At 38.7% G+C, this 19,969-nt stretch overlaps 3 protein-coding genes and 1 long non-coding RNA gene across 4 annotated transcripts in view; all 4 read left to right on the forward strand.

Annotated features, from left to right (window-relative positions):
* LOC149095585 (uncharacterized) overlaps positions 1 to 4,452 on the forward strand; it is a 34,748-nt gene extending 30,296 nt beyond the window's left edge. Inside the window, exons 3-4 of the mRNA XM_089281860.1 lie at positions 2,520 to 2,772; positions 3,093 to 4,452. Coding sequence (XP_089137986.1) covers positions 2,520 to 2,772; positions 3,093 to 3,506 — 667 coding nt within the window. The 3' untranslated portion in view covers positions 3,507 to 4,452. The remainder of the gene's footprint in view (positions 1 to 2,519; positions 2,773 to 3,092) is intronic.
* Positions 272 to 1,725, forward strand: LOC149095587 (uncharacterized). Its single transcript, XR_016204821.1, has 2 exons — positions 272 to 544; positions 1,312 to 1,725. It is a non-coding gene; the product is annotated as an uncharacterized LOC149095587 (long non-coding RNA).
* Positions 4,453 to 5,851: 1,399 nt separating the features above from the next.
* LOC149095588 (uncharacterized) lies at positions 5,852 to 6,431 on the forward strand. The gene has a single exon (XM_089281859.1). The coding sequence runs from the start codon at positions 5,867 to 5,869 to the stop codon at positions 6,425 to 6,427; it is 561 nt and encodes a 186-aa protein (XP_089137985.1). The 5' UTR covers positions 5,852 to 5,866; the 3' UTR covers positions 6,428 to 6,431.
* A 5,101-nt stretch (positions 6,432 to 11,532) lies between these two features.
* LOC149095589 (uncharacterized) lies at positions 11,533 to 13,367 on the forward strand. The gene has a single exon (XM_089281923.1). The coding sequence runs from the start codon at positions 12,224 to 12,226 to the stop codon at positions 12,644 to 12,646; it is 423 nt and encodes a 140-aa protein (XP_089138049.1). The 5' UTR covers positions 11,533 to 12,223; the 3' UTR covers positions 12,647 to 13,367.
* The last annotated feature ends 6,602 nt before the right edge of the window (positions 13,368 to 19,969 follow it).

Genomic DNA, 19,969 nt, shown 5'->3' on the forward strand with positions numbered 1-19,969 from the left:
GAACAGATCAACCAGTTAAAGTACGTTCCATTTTCTTCGATTTCTTCGTAAAAATTTTGTGTAGTTTTTTCCTTTTGAAGCAAGACGCATCTTTCAAAAGACCACCAAAACAGCGTGGAAGGGGAAGCAGACTTACCATCGAAAGCGACTGGTCTGGCAACCTCGTTGCCAGTCTCTCTCTCCTTCTTCTCCAGTTTCCATTCTCTCCTCAACTGATCAACTGAATCAATCACAGCACGCAAATTTTCATGTGACTATCCTCGTGACTGAACGTGACAAAGATCGCGTTAGTCATTCTCTTTTGGCGCCCATCTTTGAATTTAGCGTTAACGGTTGATCACTCGTGCGTATTAGTAGATTTCACTTCCAAAATTATATCAAAATGGTTTTTGCTTTGGTCCTGTGACTAGACGAAAACAGCGTGTGTCATTAACGAGAAACATGTTATTCTTGGCGAAGATTTGGAGCTAAAAGAAAGTCTTACTGTGGATGTTTCAACGGGGAAAAATTCAAAGGGCAGATTAGCTGTATACAAAACTATTTGGTGAGTAATCGAATTCAAGTAACCCTATATTATACAAAGTAACTTCTTTTAGTTAGACAAAAGCTTTTGAATGAAGTTTGTCATCACGAATCATACACGAGCGGGTCACTCAGTCATGGCATGAAATGAATTCTGGCTAAAGCAAGGTTGAAACAATTTAGGTTGCCCAGAGGGCATGCCTAAACAATTTGATTTGCAAATAACAAGTCGTTTCTCTCGCCACACTTGTTCAAACGAAACAAATATGGCAGTTCTCGCTGATCCCAGTCAAAGTTCTTGACAAAAACTCCAACGAGGCAGCCACAGTCTGCATGAGTTTGATATGTCCCCTGTGTGTTTCAGCCTGACTGTATGGCAATCCGTGTTGATCTTCAATTTTTGTCCATCCGTATATTCTTTTGCGTTTACTCTATTATTTAACTGTTCCTTTAATGTTTTAAGTGTCTTTTTTTAATATTTCTAATGTCTAAATTTGGCTAAAAACCGTGATATATATCCTCCAATTCGAGAGTTGTTGATACACTTATAGAAGAAGGAAAACCTTGATTTAGTCTACTGTAAGCTCAAGATTTATGTAACATATTTATCAATAGTATACAAGCACCTTCACAATTATCAAGTCTTCTCTTTCAACATTTCAACCAGCTTACAGTCAGGCCTTAATTAGCTGCATGTATTAAACTGTGAGCACATCAATATTTGGATCTCAGTCTTACAGTACCTCATATATATCGCAGTGTAATGTATTTTTTTAAATTTTGTTTTAGGTGTTATACAACAAAGATGAAGATGAAGAGGCTAGCTGCAGAATCAACAGAAATAACTGAACAGCAGCTAAGTTTGCCCAAACTCAGCCTTTTTTAATTTTAAGGAATGTCTCAGTTTTGTTCTTATCATTGATTCCTTACAATCATGAAAATCCAGATATGTTCCACACAATAACAATAAAAAGGTAAAATCTTGTGTATGGAAAATTGTTGGATTTGTAAACTAAAAAAGTAAGTAAATTATCTGAAAAAGTTCTCTTTTTATCAAACATGTAAAAGTTTGACCTTCATATCTGTTTTCAGTTTTACTTTTGATTCTTGATGTAATGAAAAAGAAACAGGATGATTATTCTTATGTTTAAATTCATGAAAGCCAATGTAATAAACCATTCATTTAACACCTGTTTGATGTGATATCAGTGACTTTATTTGTTATTTTAATGCTGGGCATTTATCATCAAAATTTTGTCTGGCCTACAAATGATACAAAATTCCCAGTTTTTCTCAGATTTTCTCAAAAATTCCAACCTATTCTCAAAAAATCCTACAAATTCCAAGTTATTCTCAGAAATTCCTAGGAATTTTTGGGAATTTTAAGGAATTTTCAAGGTGAGTATATTTCAGTTGGAATTCCTAGGAATTCCTAGGAATTCCAAGTCAGCTCTATGTAAACTTGGAATTCCTAGGAATTCCGAGTCTGAATTACTGTGAAAATTCACACCTTAGATTCCTAGGAATTCCTAGGAATTCTTAGGAATTTCTAAGAATTTTTTCCTAGGAATTCTTAGGAAATTCCTAGGAATTCCTAGGAATTCTTAAAGTTATCTCACAAGGGTAGTATATATACTAATGCAAATGCTGTAATCTGATTGACTGAACCATTGCACACTATCAGCCATTGGTTTGCAGTGTGGTCAACAAAATTGCAACGTTTTCTTGTTTCTCCAAAGTTTAGAAAGAACATTTAGAAACAAATGGATAATCAAATTCCCGAGAAGACTAAAAGAAGAACATTCAGTTTCTTGAGTTAAAAAAGTTGAATTTTTTGAAAGAAAATGATAAGCACGCGTACACAACTGCAAATGTCAAAAGGACAATTCAGTCCACGCAAGTTTTCTAAAGTGTGAATTTTAATAGCACGATCAGAAATAATTGGAATTGTGTTATTATTTTACTTATAATATACATTATTTTGGTTTTCCCCACAGATCACTTGTCAGCTATTCCGACGGGTGTGGAGGCCAAAACAAAAATCAAACAATCATTAGTTTGTACCTCGAGCTCCAGAAGACAGGAGTGTACGAGATACTAGACCACAAGTTCCTGGTTAGAGGGCATACATTCCTCAAAAACAACTGCGACTTTGCACAAATTGAGAAAAGGAAAAGTTCCGCAAAGGTGGTGCTATCCGACAATTGGGCGAAAGTGGTCAGAGACACCAATCTGAGAAAGCCATTCCAGGTAAATTGTTATTCAATGTTGTTTGTATTATATAGCTGAACCGGCCCATGATAAAAAAAAGCATTCTGATTGATTCCCTGGGCAGTTTGCCATAGTTAAATGACGAATGTATCAGCCAGGAGAAGGCCGGCTGAGAAGGGAGAGGTTTCATTGGATAGATATTTATTTTAAGACTTGGTAGGGAAGAGGCTTAGTTGTTTTTTCGTTGCGTGACAGTGAAAACGATCTGAAGATCTGTTGGAAAGTATCTAGGTCTTAAACCATTTTGTGCAGAGGTCTATTAATTCATCTACTCATTCACATTACTAAATTCATTGAAGGTCAGACAAATGGACCGTAGAAATTTGAGAAATTGGAAAGACTACCTCTCCGCAAAATACAAATTGGCAAAAAAGGATCAAGAGGGAAATCCTGTAAGAATCAGAGAGATTCACTGGCTGAACTTCGGCTGGGGAGAGGACAGTGATGGTCAGATGGTCCAGCATCCTGACAAAGTATGGTTCCGGAATAGTTTCTCCATCAACGAGCCATGGAAGAAGGTTAGAGTTACCACATCAGCAAATCTGGTAGCTTCTCAGCCATCTATCCTGTATGAAAGTCCAATTCCACTAAACCCCAACAAGGTAAAAGACCTCCAAAAAATGGCCAGAAATCACATCCCAGACCCAGAACGAGAGTTTTCTATGAGCTTAAAATCTTCCACTGTAATCGAGGACTCGGACGATGATGAATAGACGTAGAATAAATCTTTAATGACAAATAATGTAATAGTAGGCGATGACCGAAACACAGATATTATCTGAGATCAAATAGAGAGGTTAAGCAATGATGACAACGCCAAGTAAAATATGAATTTACATTTCACAGCTTCGAATTTTGCAATTGCCTAGATCTTTTTAGTCCTCCTAATGATCTCAAAACTTGATAGACCTAAATATGTAATGCTAGCATTCAATTCTTAATGAAAATACAAAAAATAGTGCACAGGCACGTGCACAGCCATTGTCCAACTCGTTAAACCTTTTGTTTGGTGGCGTTCTCGTTGCCGTCCTGGTTTGCTCAAGTTCCCTATCATTAACTAGTCTTAGTACGTGGGTTGTATGAAATTGATCATGTTCACTCGCGACATCGAACTGGTTCAGAATCCAACACAGAAGAATTAGGTGTCGCAATCAATATTTATTAACAAAGGCTATATCTCTGTTTAAAACAGCTCAACCAGGGATTTCGCTTTAAGACAGGCTTCTTAGATATCAAAAGTTAACGTGTTAAGTATTTTAACACATATGTTACATTTTTCTACAAGAGAGCATGATGTGCTTAGCGTCTAAGTGTGACATTAGCTGTACATTTTTGTAATGTTACAATAAGATTTAGAAGACAGGGTTATATAAATTTACGATACGATAGTGATAATAATAAGGTTATCAACTGAATTAGAAGTGAGCAATTTTTCACATTTGTCGGTAGCTTTTGTTCTTCTTCTTTAAATTAGTATAGGAATTCGTTTAGATTTCTGCTTTTCAATAGCATGCATAATGGAATTTCATATTAAGTAAATAAACGCTATTATTATTATTATTGTTATCATTATTATTATTATTATTATTATACATTGAAGTCTCAATCTCTATTTTCTGGGCCGCAGATAATTAAACAATGGTCTCTGTTGTACTTGGATATACTCTGATATTTGTGTGCGGGCATCATCTGTTCCGAAAAGCGCACAGTTTTCCGAGCATGAAGCTTGACCCTTCATTAAACCCGATTGTGCATCACTTTGATCTACGCATTAGGCTCGTGATGGATTTTGTGGAACTTGACTTCATATTGCCAGAAATAATTTTAACTTGGGCACTTTCCTTTAGTAAATAATTCTGATTTGAACTGAGTTTTCTCCAATTCTTACTTCCTGGGCTCATTACTTCAAACTTGTTAAAAAATATCCGGCTTTCGCTGATCTGTCGAATCTTCTTGGACGTAAAAACAAAAACCGATGCCTCTTCCCACATTTTATTGACAATTTGTCCAGATTTTCCCTCGGATTACAGTTCTGTTTAAACCCTCTGGAACTGTTAATATTCAACGTGCGCTCGAGAAAAACTATTCTACTTGAATCAACTGTCGAGACTGTCAGGAGCCAACAAATATAAATCCGGCTAGAATCAGAAAACTGAACCACATGGTTGGCAAACCTTCATTTTCATATTATTAACACAAGATTTATACCATTTTAATACTAATTGTTTTGGAGTTGTTGTTTTGTTGTCGCCCCAGAGCAATATCACGCAACGCTCCGCTTTCAAGATTCGCAATTCCATGCTGAATACCTCGCCTTAGTAACCAATCAGGGTGCGAGAATGAGCTATGGACGGACTCTTTCATCAACATGTAGCAGTTTATTTACATTTTTCAATTAACACTTTATTCTTCAAGCTGCATAGAGAGAAGTAGACAGATTATTAATGATAACCTAGCTTGACAGAAATGCTGACTCGGCTTGTTTTTTACGAGTACATTAAGTTTTAACTTACCATTCTCTTCACTGATCTGAAATTGCTGAGTGCAGAACTCAGCATTACAGACAATCATTTAGTCCTAGGTAAAAGAGAATTAAATAGTCTCTTAATTCATTTGTATTAACCAAATTGTATTACGTGGACACTTTCAGTTGCTGTCCAAGGACTTTTCTTTTCCTTGTCCAGCATGTTTCATGACCTCAATTAAGGAGTGATAGGTAGTATGGAAGATTCGAGAATACAACTGGAAATAGCGTTTAAACGTGTAATTTGTGATGATCTTAAATTAGCATAAATTACTATTTTGCCAGCACGGACAAGAGGGCTGGGTACGGGTTTGAGGTGCGCAGTGTATAGTGGGATTTGAGTTTGTAATCAGTGACAGTTGACGAGGTGAGACATTCTATGGCCAGCCTTTGCCGTGTTTAGGTTAAGTTTGGTTTTTACAATGGATGAAGCTAAAGTTAAAGAGATCATTGCCCAGACCAATCGCGATCTGCTTGGCCAGATTAAGGATTTAGTTTCCACTTCAATTTCTGATCTAGAGATCTAATGATTCGAATGCCGCGGAGCAGATGTCTGAGATCAAGAGGCTAAAGCGGGATGCTCCACCTTCGTTCAAGAAGAAGAGTAACGAGGAGCAATTTAAAGCCAACAAATCAGTCATGGAAGCTGTCGAAGACGCTAGCATTGCTCTTGAGCGTAAGGACCTTCTGAGGACCAAGGAAGCGTTGGATCAGGGTATGTCTTTGCTTAAAGATCGGCAAAAATTAATTTTGTTGGCTGATAAGTCGTCGTACGGTTGGAAAACTGTTTTGGAATATAAACATCACGACTTGGCGGATGACGAAGAAGACGAGAAGAAAATCTATAGAGCTGAGGCAAGAGCGGCTAGAGTCTCGAAACGCTTCGCTCCACGTGGTCTGGGATTACAGCGCCGATCTGGAATACCTGTCTCAAGAAATTCGCAGCTCACCGTCGGCCAAATTCCTAATTCCTTTACTCGGGTCAATCAACAGCTTTCCGTTGGCAGATCTGCCGGACTTTGCTTTTCCTGTGGAAAACCTGGACATTGGCGAGCTTCCTGCCCAAATGTTCTTTCCTCTTCCAATCCTGCCAACCAACAGGCAAAGTGACTAGACAGCAATACCCAGGATCAAGGTGTAGCTGGTTCTAGTTTTCTTTTGTGTTGTTTTCTGTTTGTCTTATTTTTCACTGGATCTTTCATACGAGTCGTGCTTAGTGCTTTCAGAGTTAATTTGCATTTATTAAACTATGTTTTTTCCCGTCGTGTATTATTTATTTTCTAGACCATGAGTCTGAGGCTTTGCCATTGCCGTATTGTGAGCTATCTCTTCCAGAGGATCCATCGCTGAACTGTGAAATTGCATGTAATGATGCACCTGTTTCGGTTAAAGGAAGATTGCGTAAATCGCTTCAGTTTTGGAAAGATATTGACGCACCTTGTTTCATAATTGACACTATTGAGTTTGGATATAAGTTGCCACTTCTTCAAATACCAGCACCTTTTGTTGCTCAGAACAATAATTCAGTGATTCAGGAATCTGATTTTGTTGAGAATGCTATTAACGAGCTTATTAGTTTGGATTGTATCACCGAAGTTTTTACACCTCCTACTATAATTAATCCATTATCTGTGTCTATTCAGAAGTCAGGGAAAAAGCGCTTGATCTTGGATCTTCGTCATGTCAATCTATATCTTTTCAAGTTTAAGTTTCGATGTGAGGACCTGTCCGTTGCCAGAGAAGTTTTAAATCCCGGAGATTTCATGTTCTCCTTTGACTTAAAATCGGGTTACCATCACGTGGATATCTTTCCAGATCATAGGCAATATCTGTCGTTTTCTTGGACCTTTTCGTCCGGTCATACTAGATATTTTCAGTTTTCAGTTTTGCCATTTGGCCTTAGTTCTGCTCCTTATTTATTTACAAAGCTTCTCAAGCCGTTAGTCAAGAAATGGAGATCCGAGGGAAAGTCTATAGTTGTCTTCCTAGACGATGGTTTAGGGGCGGCCGCTGACTGTATCAAAGCGAATATCTCTAGTTTGGCTGTTCATTCCGACCTATTTAAGTCTGGTTTCCTACCTAACGAAGAGAAATGCGTTTGGGATCCTACTCAAGTGATTACCTGGCTTGGGACTGTTATTAACACTTCCCAGTGCGTTATCAAAGCCACGGACAAGAGAATTGATTCTCTTATTAACGATTCATCATCTCCCTTATGTTCGGAGCGCTCCTTGCACCAGGTTCGCAAGTTTGCAAGCGTGTGTGGAAAAATTATCTCGCTCGGGGACTGCGTCGGGAACGTCACTAGACTTATGACCAGGAACACCTTTCTGGTTATTAACTCCACTGCTGATTGGAATTCACTTGTTTCTTTGACACCTGAATGTTTACACGAATTGAATTTTTGGAAAAACAATCTCGCTGATATCAACGGCCTTCCTTTGTGGCCTATTAAGCGCAAGCCTTCCAAAATCGTTTACTCTGATGCGTCCAATTCAGCCTGCGGGAGTTACATACAATTCGAGGACAAAATTTTTCACCAAAATTGGTCCGATTATGAGAGTGCACAAAGTTCGACTTTTCGTGAACTTCTTGCTGTTTCATTGTCCTTGAAGGCATTCAAGGATTCTCTTGGTGCGCAGACTGTTGTCTGGTATACAGACAACCAGAATGTTGTTCGCATCGTTAACATCGGATCCAAAGTTCCAGCTTTGCAACAGTTGGCTCTTGATGTTCACCGACAATGTCTCATCGGCGGTATTAGCATTGACATGCAATGGATTCCCAGGGACCTCAACACTTGTGCCGACGATATTAGCAAGTTAGTTGATTACGATGATTATGCAATCAACGATTCTGTTTTTTATGCTCTCGACGAGCTCTGGGGTCTGCACACTTGTGATAGATTCGCCTGCCATTACAATGCAAAGCTTCAGGTTTTCAATTCTAGGTATTATCAGCCCAGTTCGTCTGGCGTCAACGCTTTCGTCCAAGATTGGTCCAACGACAACAACTGGCTTTGTCCTCCTGTCTGTTTGACATGCAAAGTCGTCAGTCATTTGAAACTCTGCAATGCATCCGGCACTCTCATTGTTCCCCTTTGGAGATCAGCGCATTTTTGGCCCATCCTTTGTTTCAACGGTGTGCACTGGAGCAGTTTCGTTCATGATTGGGTGGTCCACCCTGATCTTTCCCATCTGTTCATCAGAGGCAAAGCCAAGAATTCCATTTTCGGATCCGGTCCGCTAAATTTCTCAATGGTAGCTTTGCGCATTAATTTTAGTATTGCACCCAGGCAAGGTCCTGCATTAGTTTGCAATGCATTTCACGTTCCACAGTGTTAGTGCATTGTTTTCTGGCTTTGAGGCGCCTTGCTTGAAGCAGGCGGCCCTTTGAGACGTACCCTTGAGGGGTCTGTGATATTTGTATACAGTGCCCTTGAGGGGCCTTTGATTTGAGGCTGTTAACGTTGAAGATTTCTATACAGTGCCCTTGAGGGGTGAATAGATTGTGTTTATTGCAGTTTTGTTTCTGCAATTTATAAGCGTACTTAAATATAACATTGTTTTTTCTCTGAGGCTCCTTGTCTGTATTTATTTGTTGTTTATTCTCTCATTGTGTTGTTTAGGCCCCATTTGTCTTTATCCCTGGGGAGCTTCCCCTTGTCCTTTATATTCCTTTATTATCACTTGGTTTTTGTTTTTTCTCTAGATATTTTTGATACAGAGTTCTGGACTTCCCCTACATGTGATACAAGAGAGGTTGCTTTGTTGACGGAGAATATGAAGTTTACAGCTCTTGCATCCAGGGCTTCCGGGACTTCTCTTTGTTATACAAGGGTTTTCAACAGATGGAGATCATTTGCTACTACCGTTCTGGGTACCAGTCCCTTCCCGGTAGAGCCCTTCCATTGTGCCTTGTTTCTACAGTATCTACTGGAGTCAAGCAGATCAGTTTCTTCTATCAATTCTGCCTTCTATGCTTTCAAGTGGCTGCATGATCTGGCGGCCGTGAGTTCCCCTACTAGTCATCCCACTGTTGTGGCTGTGAAAGAAGGTGCCGTTCGTTCTGCGTCCTCACCGGCTAACCACAGAAAAGAACCTCTTGAGGCGGAGCATCTCAGGAAATTAGCTGAAAAAACTGACTTGCATGACCTCTTACAGTTGCGTAATTTAGTTATGTTTGTTTTAGCTTTTTCCGGCTTTTTTCGTTTTTCCGAGTTGTCACTTATTTGAAGTAAAGATGTTAAGTTTAATGATGGTTTTCTTTCTATTTTTATCGAAAAAAGTAAAGCCGACCAATTAAGGGAGGGTCAGTCCGTGGTTATTGCTGAGTCAGCTGGTTCTAGTATTTGTCCTGTGGCCCTTCTTAAGTTATATATGTCAAGTTCTAACCTTTCTTTTGATTCTGAGGAGTACCTTTTCAGGCCTATATCATCGTCTAGCAATCGCAAGCGTCTTGTGTCAGTCAATAAGCCTATATGTTATTCGACTTATAGAGAGTCGTTTAACAAGTCTTTTCGCGATATTGTTCCAGATATTTCTAAATTTAGTACCCACTCTGCCAGATCAGGTGGGGCGACTTTGGCTGCAAACTCCGGTGTCCCTGAGAGGAATCTTCAACGTCACGGCCGTTGGGCTTCAACCTCTGCCAAGAACATTTACGTCAGACTCTCTAGCAAGTAGATTAGAAGTGTCAAAATCATTGTCTCTCTAGCTCGAGCCCTTTCTTTTCACCTCTATGTTGGCTTGGCTGGCCAACGCACCCAATTTAATCACTGTCTAGTGTGTCCGGATGTGTAGTGGAGGCAAAATATGTAATTTGTGATGATCTTAAATTAGCATAAATTACTATTTTGCCGGCACGGACCAGAGGGCTGGGTACGGGTTTGAGGTGCGCAGTGTATAGTGGGATTTGAGTTTGTAATCGGTGACAGTTGGCGAGGTGAGACATTCTGTGGCCAGCCTTTGCCGTGTTTAGGTTAAGTTTGGTTTTCTTGTAATAATATCATCAGTTGTAATCCACTGTTGTACGTTTATTTAGTTCTCTTATTATTCTACAGTACTGATGTTAACCAAGGATACCCTAAAACCCCGAGGGTTGCACCACTGCCTTGGTCGGGGGCACACGTTCCCAATTTTCTCCACTTGCTGGTTTTAGGGTTTTCGTGTCCGGCTTTGGTGCACTTAGCAATTGTCTTTTTATTCATAGCTTGTATTATATACTGAGATGGAATAAACGGGACGATGGCTTGGCTGGCCAGCGCACCCAATTTAATCACTGTCTAGTGTGTCCGGATGTGTAGTGGAGGCAAAATATAACAATGCTAATGAGGCCCTTGTAATAAGAGCTTCCGGAGGAAGCCATATTGCACAAAATGTTGCCGCACTATGAAGACTATAGCTGGTTTTCACATGACGTCACTAAAATTCAGACTACAAGACAATTGATCTTCCTGAGATTTTCCTCTAATGATGTATAAGAGCAGCTGAAAACTAATATTCATACAAATTTTCGCTCCGAATGGGTTCTTGGTTTTTGTGATACAGTACGCTTGAATTTCTAAGCTTTTGCGTGACGCGGCATTTACATGACGGCCTAGAGAGCTGTCATGATGGTTAAAAAAGTTACTTATTTTGGGGAATTTGGCTATCTGAACAGTTCATGTCTTAGAAAAAGTATTATTTTAATGTTTTAGAGTTCCTCGAGGGACAAATTCTCACTTTTGTGGCAAAATTCAGTGACAGATGTTTCTGTTGGTTTCTGGCCGCCTTTCCTTCCAAATCTCTATAAATTTGGGTAAAAAATTTCTCCGCATATCTTGCATAAGAAAAATTGCTGTGACTAGAATCTTGGAGAGAGTCTTTGCATATTTACCTTCTTTCATTTCCCAGATTCTGGACTTTATGTATTGAACGGTTTTGATTTTTATTTTGATCTATTCTGAATGGCGTGACACTGAAAACCAGCAATAAGAGGAGAAGTGTGGTTAACTTTTATTTTTTCCCAATAACTCACACGCGTCTCAAGATTTTATTTTCATTTTTTTGGGGAAATGTTAGATTTTATAGCGAACTTTAGATCTGGCTTAAAAAGAAAAATTTGACAAAAGTAGCACTCTCGAGGTATTGTGTAATGGCCAAGTCACACTAGAGGACAAAACTGTGTACTAATGTCAAAAATCCGTCATCACAATGAAAAACCAAGTGCGACCGGTTTGTTCCCCCAAAGGACAAAATTTGGTCGCAGACAGACAAACTTCAAAGATGCCATCGACTACCTCTGAGGCAGGCCAGATTGAGACAAATCTTGGAAAACAAAAGCGAGGGTGTTTTGATTCGGAAATGATTTGACAGGTGATATGTAGCAGAGTCTCTATGCGATAGACTTTGCAGTAAAATTAATCACGTTCTCATTTCGCAACAACATGAATCCCGGCGCGGGCGACCAATTTTTCCCGTACGAATTTCCACAATATCCACCAGGATGGATCTATCCTTTGCCAGGCCCTTACATGTTTAATGATCGCAGGTTTTGTTCTCAAGTGCGACTGTAGCTTTCCGGACAAATATTTTGTCCCTGGCCGATTTCAAGTCTGATTTGTCCAGAACAAATCTGAAATTGCCCTCCAGTGCGACTTGGCCCTAACCTAAAATTAACCATCTTCATTTCCGGTTTATTTTGGCCAAGGATGGTGCTAGTATACCAGCGTTATAACCAGTTTTAGTCTTTTAGGGACCAGCTTTGAGGCTATTGAGAAAGGTCGTTTAATTCTTATACAGTTTTCAGCAGCCTGAAAACTAAGGCCAGCACGCAGCATGCAGCACACTTCAGCTAGCGCTCCGCATTCTTTCGTGTGTTTACTGTTTGACTAGGTTAGACATTTTCTTTTTTCTCTGTTGACTAATGGGAGACAAAGTTAAAATGCTAAGAAAAGAAAATGATGATTTAAAGAGTCAACTGAATGATTTAAAGAAGGAATTTCAGTTTCTCAAATCCAAGATGGCAGAACAGAAGGATTACCACGAAGCGGCAGCCACCACTCTACCGAGCACACAGGATGTCCAATTCCTCAGCGACAGCTATGATGCTCTTGTGAAGTCAGAATCCAGCTTGTCAAAAGCTCTGGATAATTTCTCTCGTAGGTTGGATTTATTGACAGTTAAAGTTGACAGAACTGACAAAGCTATCGACGAGATGCTCTATTACAGTTATCAATATAACTTGAAGATCGTGGGCGTTCCACTAATATCAGAGAGAGAATCTGCACAAGACACCACGGAATTGTGTGTGAAGTTATTTACCGGCCTTGGAGTCGATATCTCCTGATCAGAGATCGACATTGCTCATAGGGTCCCACAGTGAGATACTTCAACCGGTAATGGTAACCGAAGATGACCGAACCCGATTATTTGCAAATTTACAAGAAGGATGATACGTGACAAAGTGCTCGCGTCAAGAGGTAACGCCAGTCGACTAACCACCGAGGGCCTGAATCTCCCATCTTCTGCTGAAATTAATCGGATTGCAATTTACAGCCACCTTACACTGAGACTACAAGAGCTGTTACACTCAGTGAAGGCACACCAAAACACGTACAACTACAAGTGGTGCTGGGCGAAAGGCACAGCAATCTTCTTACGCAAAACGGATACTTGTATGGCGATTCGTCTGGGGGCGATTGACGACTTAACTAAGTTAAGACTGCGTGAACGCCCTGAAGCTCGATCAGAGGATCCTTGCAGCTAAGTTAAACTACTGTTATGCTTTATAATGGTACTAACATGAAAGGCAGGAACAGAAGTACAGTGAATTCTATTAGATCTATACTGAAGATTTTACCGTATTATAGTTGTTCTGGATGTTTGGCAGAAATTCATGGCCAGTTTAATAGTTCAGTGTCGACCACATGTAAAACTAAAAGGGAATTAGAGAAACTTACTAGCTTATATGACTTAGATTTGTTTTCCTTAAATACAACCTTAGATTATAATTTGAACCCCGTTGATTACTCCTCTAACAGAATAACTAGTCGATATTTCTCCCCCCATAGTTTTAAGGAAATGAAAACGAAGTTGTCAAAAGATGAAACTATCTCTAGCTTTTCTATATTTCATAACAACATAGTTAGCTTGAATCGTAATCTGGAAAATCTTCAAACTCAACTTTTGCATGAAGTAGATTTTCATTTTAATGTCATCAGAGTTACTGAAACAAAAATCACCAATGTAAATTCACAATTGTGCACCACACATATACCTGGCTACGTATTTGAATATGTTCCAACACCTCTGGCGTTTGGGGGTGTGGGAATGTTCATTGATGAGTCACTTGATTATCGTGTTTTAGAAAGGACCTCCAATGAAGCTTTTCAGGTATTGTGGGCTGAGTTTCCCTTTGAGAATAAGAAAAATGTTATTTGTGGAATCTTTTATAGACAACACAATTCTCCTGAAATCTTTCAATCATATTTTGATGAGACTATTGAAAAATTTACATCCTCTGGGAAATGTATTGTGATCATGGGTGATTTCAATATTGACCTTTTAAAATGTGCGTCATCTTCACATAGTCACGATTTTTTTACTTCCCTTCAAAGTTGTTTTCTCATTCCCACAATTGACAAACCAACGCGTGTCCGCTCTACCTCCGCCACCCTAATTGACAACATTTTTATCAACAATCCTGATCAAGTTGTGGCTAGTGGAAATATCATCTCTGATATAAGTGATCATCTTTTGCAATTCTGTATTCTGAAGTCTATGAGGGATAAAATTAAGATAAGAAAATTTAACGTGCGGGATTTTTCTAGATTCTCTAGGGACAGTTTTAACACCAATCTGTCTAATGTGAACTGGGATACTCTCACAGATAAAAAACCGTGTGACGTGGACAATTTATTTTCTTCTTTTTACAACAAGTTTAACAAATTGATAAATAAACATGTACCTATGAAGACAATTTCAAACCGCAAAGCAAAACAGCTCTCCAAACCATGGATCACCAAAGGCATAAGAATCTCCATTAAAGTTAAAAATAAGTTATATGCGTCTGGTGACACCGCCAACTACAAAATTTCTAGGGACAAAATTTGTACCTTGATGCGTTTAAGTAAACAGCAATACTATTCTAAATTTTTAATGATAACCTAACTAATACGAAAAAAACTTGGGAGGGAATAAACAATGTACTTGCTCGTAAATTGACAAACACAAAACCTATTCTATTAAAGTCCGTACTGATAGTGATTCTGTTACCTGTGACCATAAAAGAATAGCCAACGTACTTAATGACCATTTTGCTTCTGTTGGACCTAAACTGGCAAATAAGTTACCAACCGTTCACCGTAATTATTTTGATTTTATGAACAGATCTAACTCTCCTGATTCGTCGTTTGCTTTCAATCTAGTTACCCCAACTGAAGCGGAATTGGAAATTTTGCACATACCAAATAACAAGTCTCATGGTTTATACTCATGTCCTACCCAACTGTTGAAGTACTCGTCAAACGCTGTAAGCAGTACACTTGCGGAAATAATAAATCTTTCTATTTCATCTGGGATGTATCCCACTAAATTAAAAATGGCAAAAATTATTCCTGTTTTTGAAGCCGAAGATAACACTAATGCAAACAACTATAGGCCTATTTATTTGCTGTCTAACTTTAATAGGATCTTCGAAAAACTGGTCTACTCCAGAATGGAATCTTTAATTGAGCAAAATGATATACTTTCTTCATCTCAATATGGCTTCCACAAAGCACATTCAACACAGCATGCAATTCTTGACATTGTAAGTACCATACAGGAAAATATGGACAGGCGCTTGTTCTCATGTGGTGTATTCATTGACCTGAAAAAGGCTTTTGATACAGTCGATCATAAAATTCTTTTACACAAATTAGATCACTATGGTTTTCGTGGTGTTATAAATAAGTGGTTCTCATCTTGGATGGTCGAACTCAAACTACGCAAATTGGCTCTTATATATCTAAAAGGCAAAATACCACTTGAGGTGTACAGCAAGGCTCAGTCCTAGGCCCTTTACTTTTCCTAATTTATGTCAACGATATCCAAGAATCCTCTGACAAACTTAATTTTTTTTTATTTGCTGACGACAAGAATGCCGTATATGCTGACAAAAATCTTAAGTCTCTTGAGTCGACTGTAAATCAAGAACTCTGCAAGTTGTTCGATTGGTTAACGGCTAATAAATTAACCTTAAATATTAAAAAAACAAATTTTGTTATCTTTAGACCAGCTCAGAGAAAACTTACTTATCATCCCAAAATTATGATATTCGATAATGATCAACAAAAGAAGGTGGCTCTAGAATGTAAAGAATTTGTGAGATATCTAGGTGTAATAATTGACAATAATCTTTCTTGGAAACATCATATCGATCATGTAGCTATTAAAATAAGCGAACTGTAGGATTGATTTGTAAACTATGGCACTTTCTGCCAAGACAAACTCTTTTAACTATTTATAGATCCTTAGTTACTCCTTATTTAACTTATGGTTTTGTTGGCCTGGGGCCAAGCATATAAATCACACCTTGAAAAGCTTCTCAAGCTCCAAAAGCGCGCTCTTCGCTTTATTTATTTTTCTGAGCGAAATCAACATACGATTCCTTTATTTATTGATGCCAGTGTTTTACCGTTAAAATTTTTGTATTATGAGCTTTTAGCTAACCTTATGTTTGAAATAAGACACAGAAATGCTCCTGGAAACATTCAAGATCTCTTTCAAGACATTTCTGATATTCATTCTTAAAATACTAGATCCTCTGTCTCAAATAATTTTTACACACAAAGTTCTAGACTCTCAATTCAAGTGAATTCATTTTCTAGAATCGGAACAAAAATTTGGAATGAAATGCCTATATATTTAAGAAAGCTTCCAAAAAATGTCTTTAAGAGGAAAATAAAACAAATACTTTTTGAAATTCTAGCTTCAGAAGACTGTCATATTGATCTTACAGAAATCGTTCAAAAAGTAAAGCTGAATTTATTTTCCTCCTAGTATGTATTCATTAATACTCAATAATTTCGCTTTAGTGTATCTGTAGTCTCTCGTCATAACTGTTGTTAATTATTATTTGTAATATCGTTAGTTTATTAGTTGTCTTTAGTCATCGTTGTCAATTCTAGTCTCTTTAGTTCTCTTGTTACCTTCAGTTGTATTTAGTTGTACCTAGTTGTATATTAATAACTCGTCCAAACATGACCCGCCTAGATTAGCACAGCTATTCGCGGGCATGTTACAATTGTAATTTTAATTTCATAACAAATAAAATGTATGTACGTATGCATGTATGGAGTTTAACTTAACATCGCTCGGCAGGAAATGGATTAAAATGCAACTTCTTGAACTATGGTCGCCAGATGTTAGCAGATAAACGCAGTGTCGCTTGTTAGAGCCTCTTCATATGAGCCCGGTAACTGGGCTGGCTCGGTTATCGAGACGAATTTTGCTGTCTGTTCATATGGGAAATTTAAGCCCGGTCTGCCGGGATGAAATCCAAGAAACAAAACCAGAATGGTCGAACATAAACTTGTATTGTTCACAGACATCGTAGCTTTCTGGACTCTTGTAACCAATAAAGTTAATTCACATACTCCTTAAGTGGTAATACATACAAGACAAAAAATGTTGCGAAAGCGAAGCAATTTTGTCCAAAAAGTTTCGTCCCGGTTACTGAGATCTCAGCAACTGGGTCAGCCCGGCCTCTCACATGAACACATCGAAATTTTTACGAAGCAAAGAGTTGCGAGGCGAGATCTCAGAAACCGAGCCAGCCCGGTTGACCGGGCTCATATGAAGAGGCCCTTAGCGTGGTCACTTCGGGAGATGCAACTTCTACGTGTCTTTACATTTTCTCGAAAGTGAACACGTCCAGTACGACACATACATTCGAAAAGCAAACAAACACAAACTCTTTCCTATATCAAGAGGCTTTGAGCTCCGTTGTTAACATAATTTAACTTCACTAAATCAACGCATTCAGTGCAAGGAACTTACCATCTTTCAAAATTACCCATGTTCGGTCGATTCTGAAACATGAATAAACGATGGAGTTGCGGGTGACTATATTGATTATGAAAACTGAAAAGCCTTTACTAACTCCACTCACCTGGTCAAGCTCTTGCATCCGGCCCTGCAAGTGCACAATAAGTTCTTCAACATACTCCTTCACTTGCGGGTCCTCTACTGTCAGCTAATCAATAACAAAATAATAAATTATTTTTCCTCAGCACTTTCTAAGCTGTCAAAACTACTCCGGTGAGTAAAGAAGTCCTAAATATTTATGTAAAACTTACCGTGAAAGTTGTTGTTGACCTGGAAGCCATGTCTGACCTCAGTGTCACTTTATGCACTCTTTCACTTACATGTTTGTTGTCCCCAGTAACCGCTGTCAAGAGAGCCTGCTGGGGAGACGTGATGCATGAGGACTCAAATGTAGACTGCGCAATTAACTCCTTTTTTAACATTTGCTTTGTATAGCAATCAAACGACGTTATCTCTTTGTCGGTAGAATCCAAGACGTAAATAAACTGGAACTTTAACAATGCCTCGCTAAATTTTCATTCCTGGCGGTGGAGACGGGGTTGTCACGCAATACCAGATGGCCTTATTCCGACCCCGGATTTACGATGCTGCATTTACTGTAGGACTTTGTGGGTGAGTTTCGAGAGAGTTCAGAATTCGATAACTAGCCGAGGTATAAACGGGTACATGTCACAGAAGCGTGAGAGTAGCCTGTACACAGGCTAGCATGCATGAGACCAGAAGTCAAAACTTCGAAGCAATACGCGAATTGCCCGGAACCTGGTCAGTGTTCTCGATTCCTCTGATATCACTATCTTTTCAATCAATGAAGGAAAGCAACAAACAGCAAAATTACCCTTGAAATTGTCTTAAAATTGCGCTAGACAAGTGACACAAGGCAGCCCAGGCAAAGAGCCTTTGATTCAGGTTGTTGCTTTATTGAAAAAAAGACCTTGGAGTTTATCGACGACGGCATTTCGCCGATTTCTCTGGAGCTTTATATTAATCGAAGGTGGACTTAAATACGAACTTGAAAAACGGTTAATTTTAGCAGTATCGATAGTACGGGTTCTCGGAAAGGGTGCTTTGGTTTTAAAAAGAAGAGAGATAACAAAAAAAAATGGAGTGATGTGGTGTCGAACCAGCCTTCAGTGTAATAGTCAACGGCCTGCAGCGCAGCGCTTTAAACACTTGTGCCAACAGAGCACGGTATGCTACGCGAGACAATTATTTCTTTATGAAATACTTGTTTCGGCTCCATTAACTACTTTATACTATTCGAAGGTGGACTTAAACACAAACTTGAAAACGGTTTATTTTGGCACATCGACAGCACAGATTCTTGGAAAGGGTGCTTAGGTTTTAAAAAGAAGAGAGATAACGAAAAAAAAATCAACCGAAGTGATATTGAACCACCTTCTGGTGATTTAGTGACCGGACCGCAGCGCAGCGCGTTAATCGCTTGCGCTAACAAAGCAGCGTTGTCAGATCGGTCCAATTATTTGTTTATTATACTTGTTTCAGCTCCATCAACTGGCGGCTAAAATGAAGCTTCGCTGATTTCATTGTTCAGCGAAACAAAAGACTTCTTTTGTTTTTCGATCTCCAAAAGATGCCGCAGGAAAACAGAGTTTTTTTTGCATACGTTATTTCTCGAAAACGAAGAGCAAACCAGCGAAAAAAAATACAGGGTGATGTTTTTCTATTAAATTGAAAACTACTTGCAAAAATTCAGGCACTTTTGAGGAAAAAAAACACACAAAATCGTCATTTAGCATGGTTTTGCACTCACCCCTTCATTTATAAATTAAATGACATACAGTACATGTACTGAATGTAAAGTTCCTGGTTTTGGTTTCCAATTAAGCACTCTGGCCTCAATTAGAAACACGAAAGATGTTCAAAACAACAAATATTCTGACAGAACAGATATGAATTAACCCATTGGCACCTGAAGGGTTATGGCACACCCACCTCAACATGTTTCATACAAGAGCATACAAATCCACACAGATAAGTAATTTCTTCAGTTTTAACTAGACATGCTCAAAGAGAGATAAATAGCTCTTTCAGGATTTAAAAAGAGGTTAGTGACCTTGATAAATTTATTGCAAACTCCCAGTGGACAAAATCCCATGTGAAAGCCCTGTGGATGCTTGTCGTCTCTTTTTGCATTGTAATAAGATGAGAATTGTGGTATTATCATTTGTCTCATGATGAGGTCACTAGAGATATAGATCACAACACAACATCTGCTCACTACTAGTCTTCATCACGAAGTACCATTTATATCATGCAAGGGGGCTTGTGATTGCTGCATTCAATCCTTCTTTCCAGGAAAAAGTTTTATCAGCACGCTGATGAATGATGAAAATTTACACAACATTATAGCATTACTTACAGGGCAATAGCCAGAAAAAATATGACTGAGGCAATGTCCACAGTAAAATTCTCTTCCTAGATATTTAGCAGTGTTTTATCTTCACTTTCAAAAACGAAACAACTGAAACAAAAAAATGGCTAAGGCAAGTGGCTCAGTTTGCCTTGCAGTAGATGTGGCCTTGACCAAGGGTATTCCGGGTGAAATGCCTTGTCTTCTTCA

Source organism: Orbicella faveolata, unplaced genomic scaffold (assembly GCF_042242905.1).
Source record: "Orbicella faveolata isolate gen_17 unplaced genomic scaffold, um_ofav_v1 contig_50, whole genome shotgun sequence".
NCBI lineage: Eukaryota > Metazoa > Cnidaria > Anthozoa > Scleractinia > Merulinidae > Orbicella > Orbicella faveolata.

Excerpts from the sequence above, each read along its gene's own strand:
- LOC149095588 (XM_089281859.1), top strand. The coding sequence starts at position 5,867 with ATGTCTGAGATCAAGAGGCTAAAGCGGGATGCTCCACCTTCGTTCAAG.
- LOC149095589 (XM_089281923.1), top strand. The coding sequence starts at position 12,224 with ATGGGAGACAAAGTTAAAATGCTAAGAAAAGAAAATGATGATTTAAAG.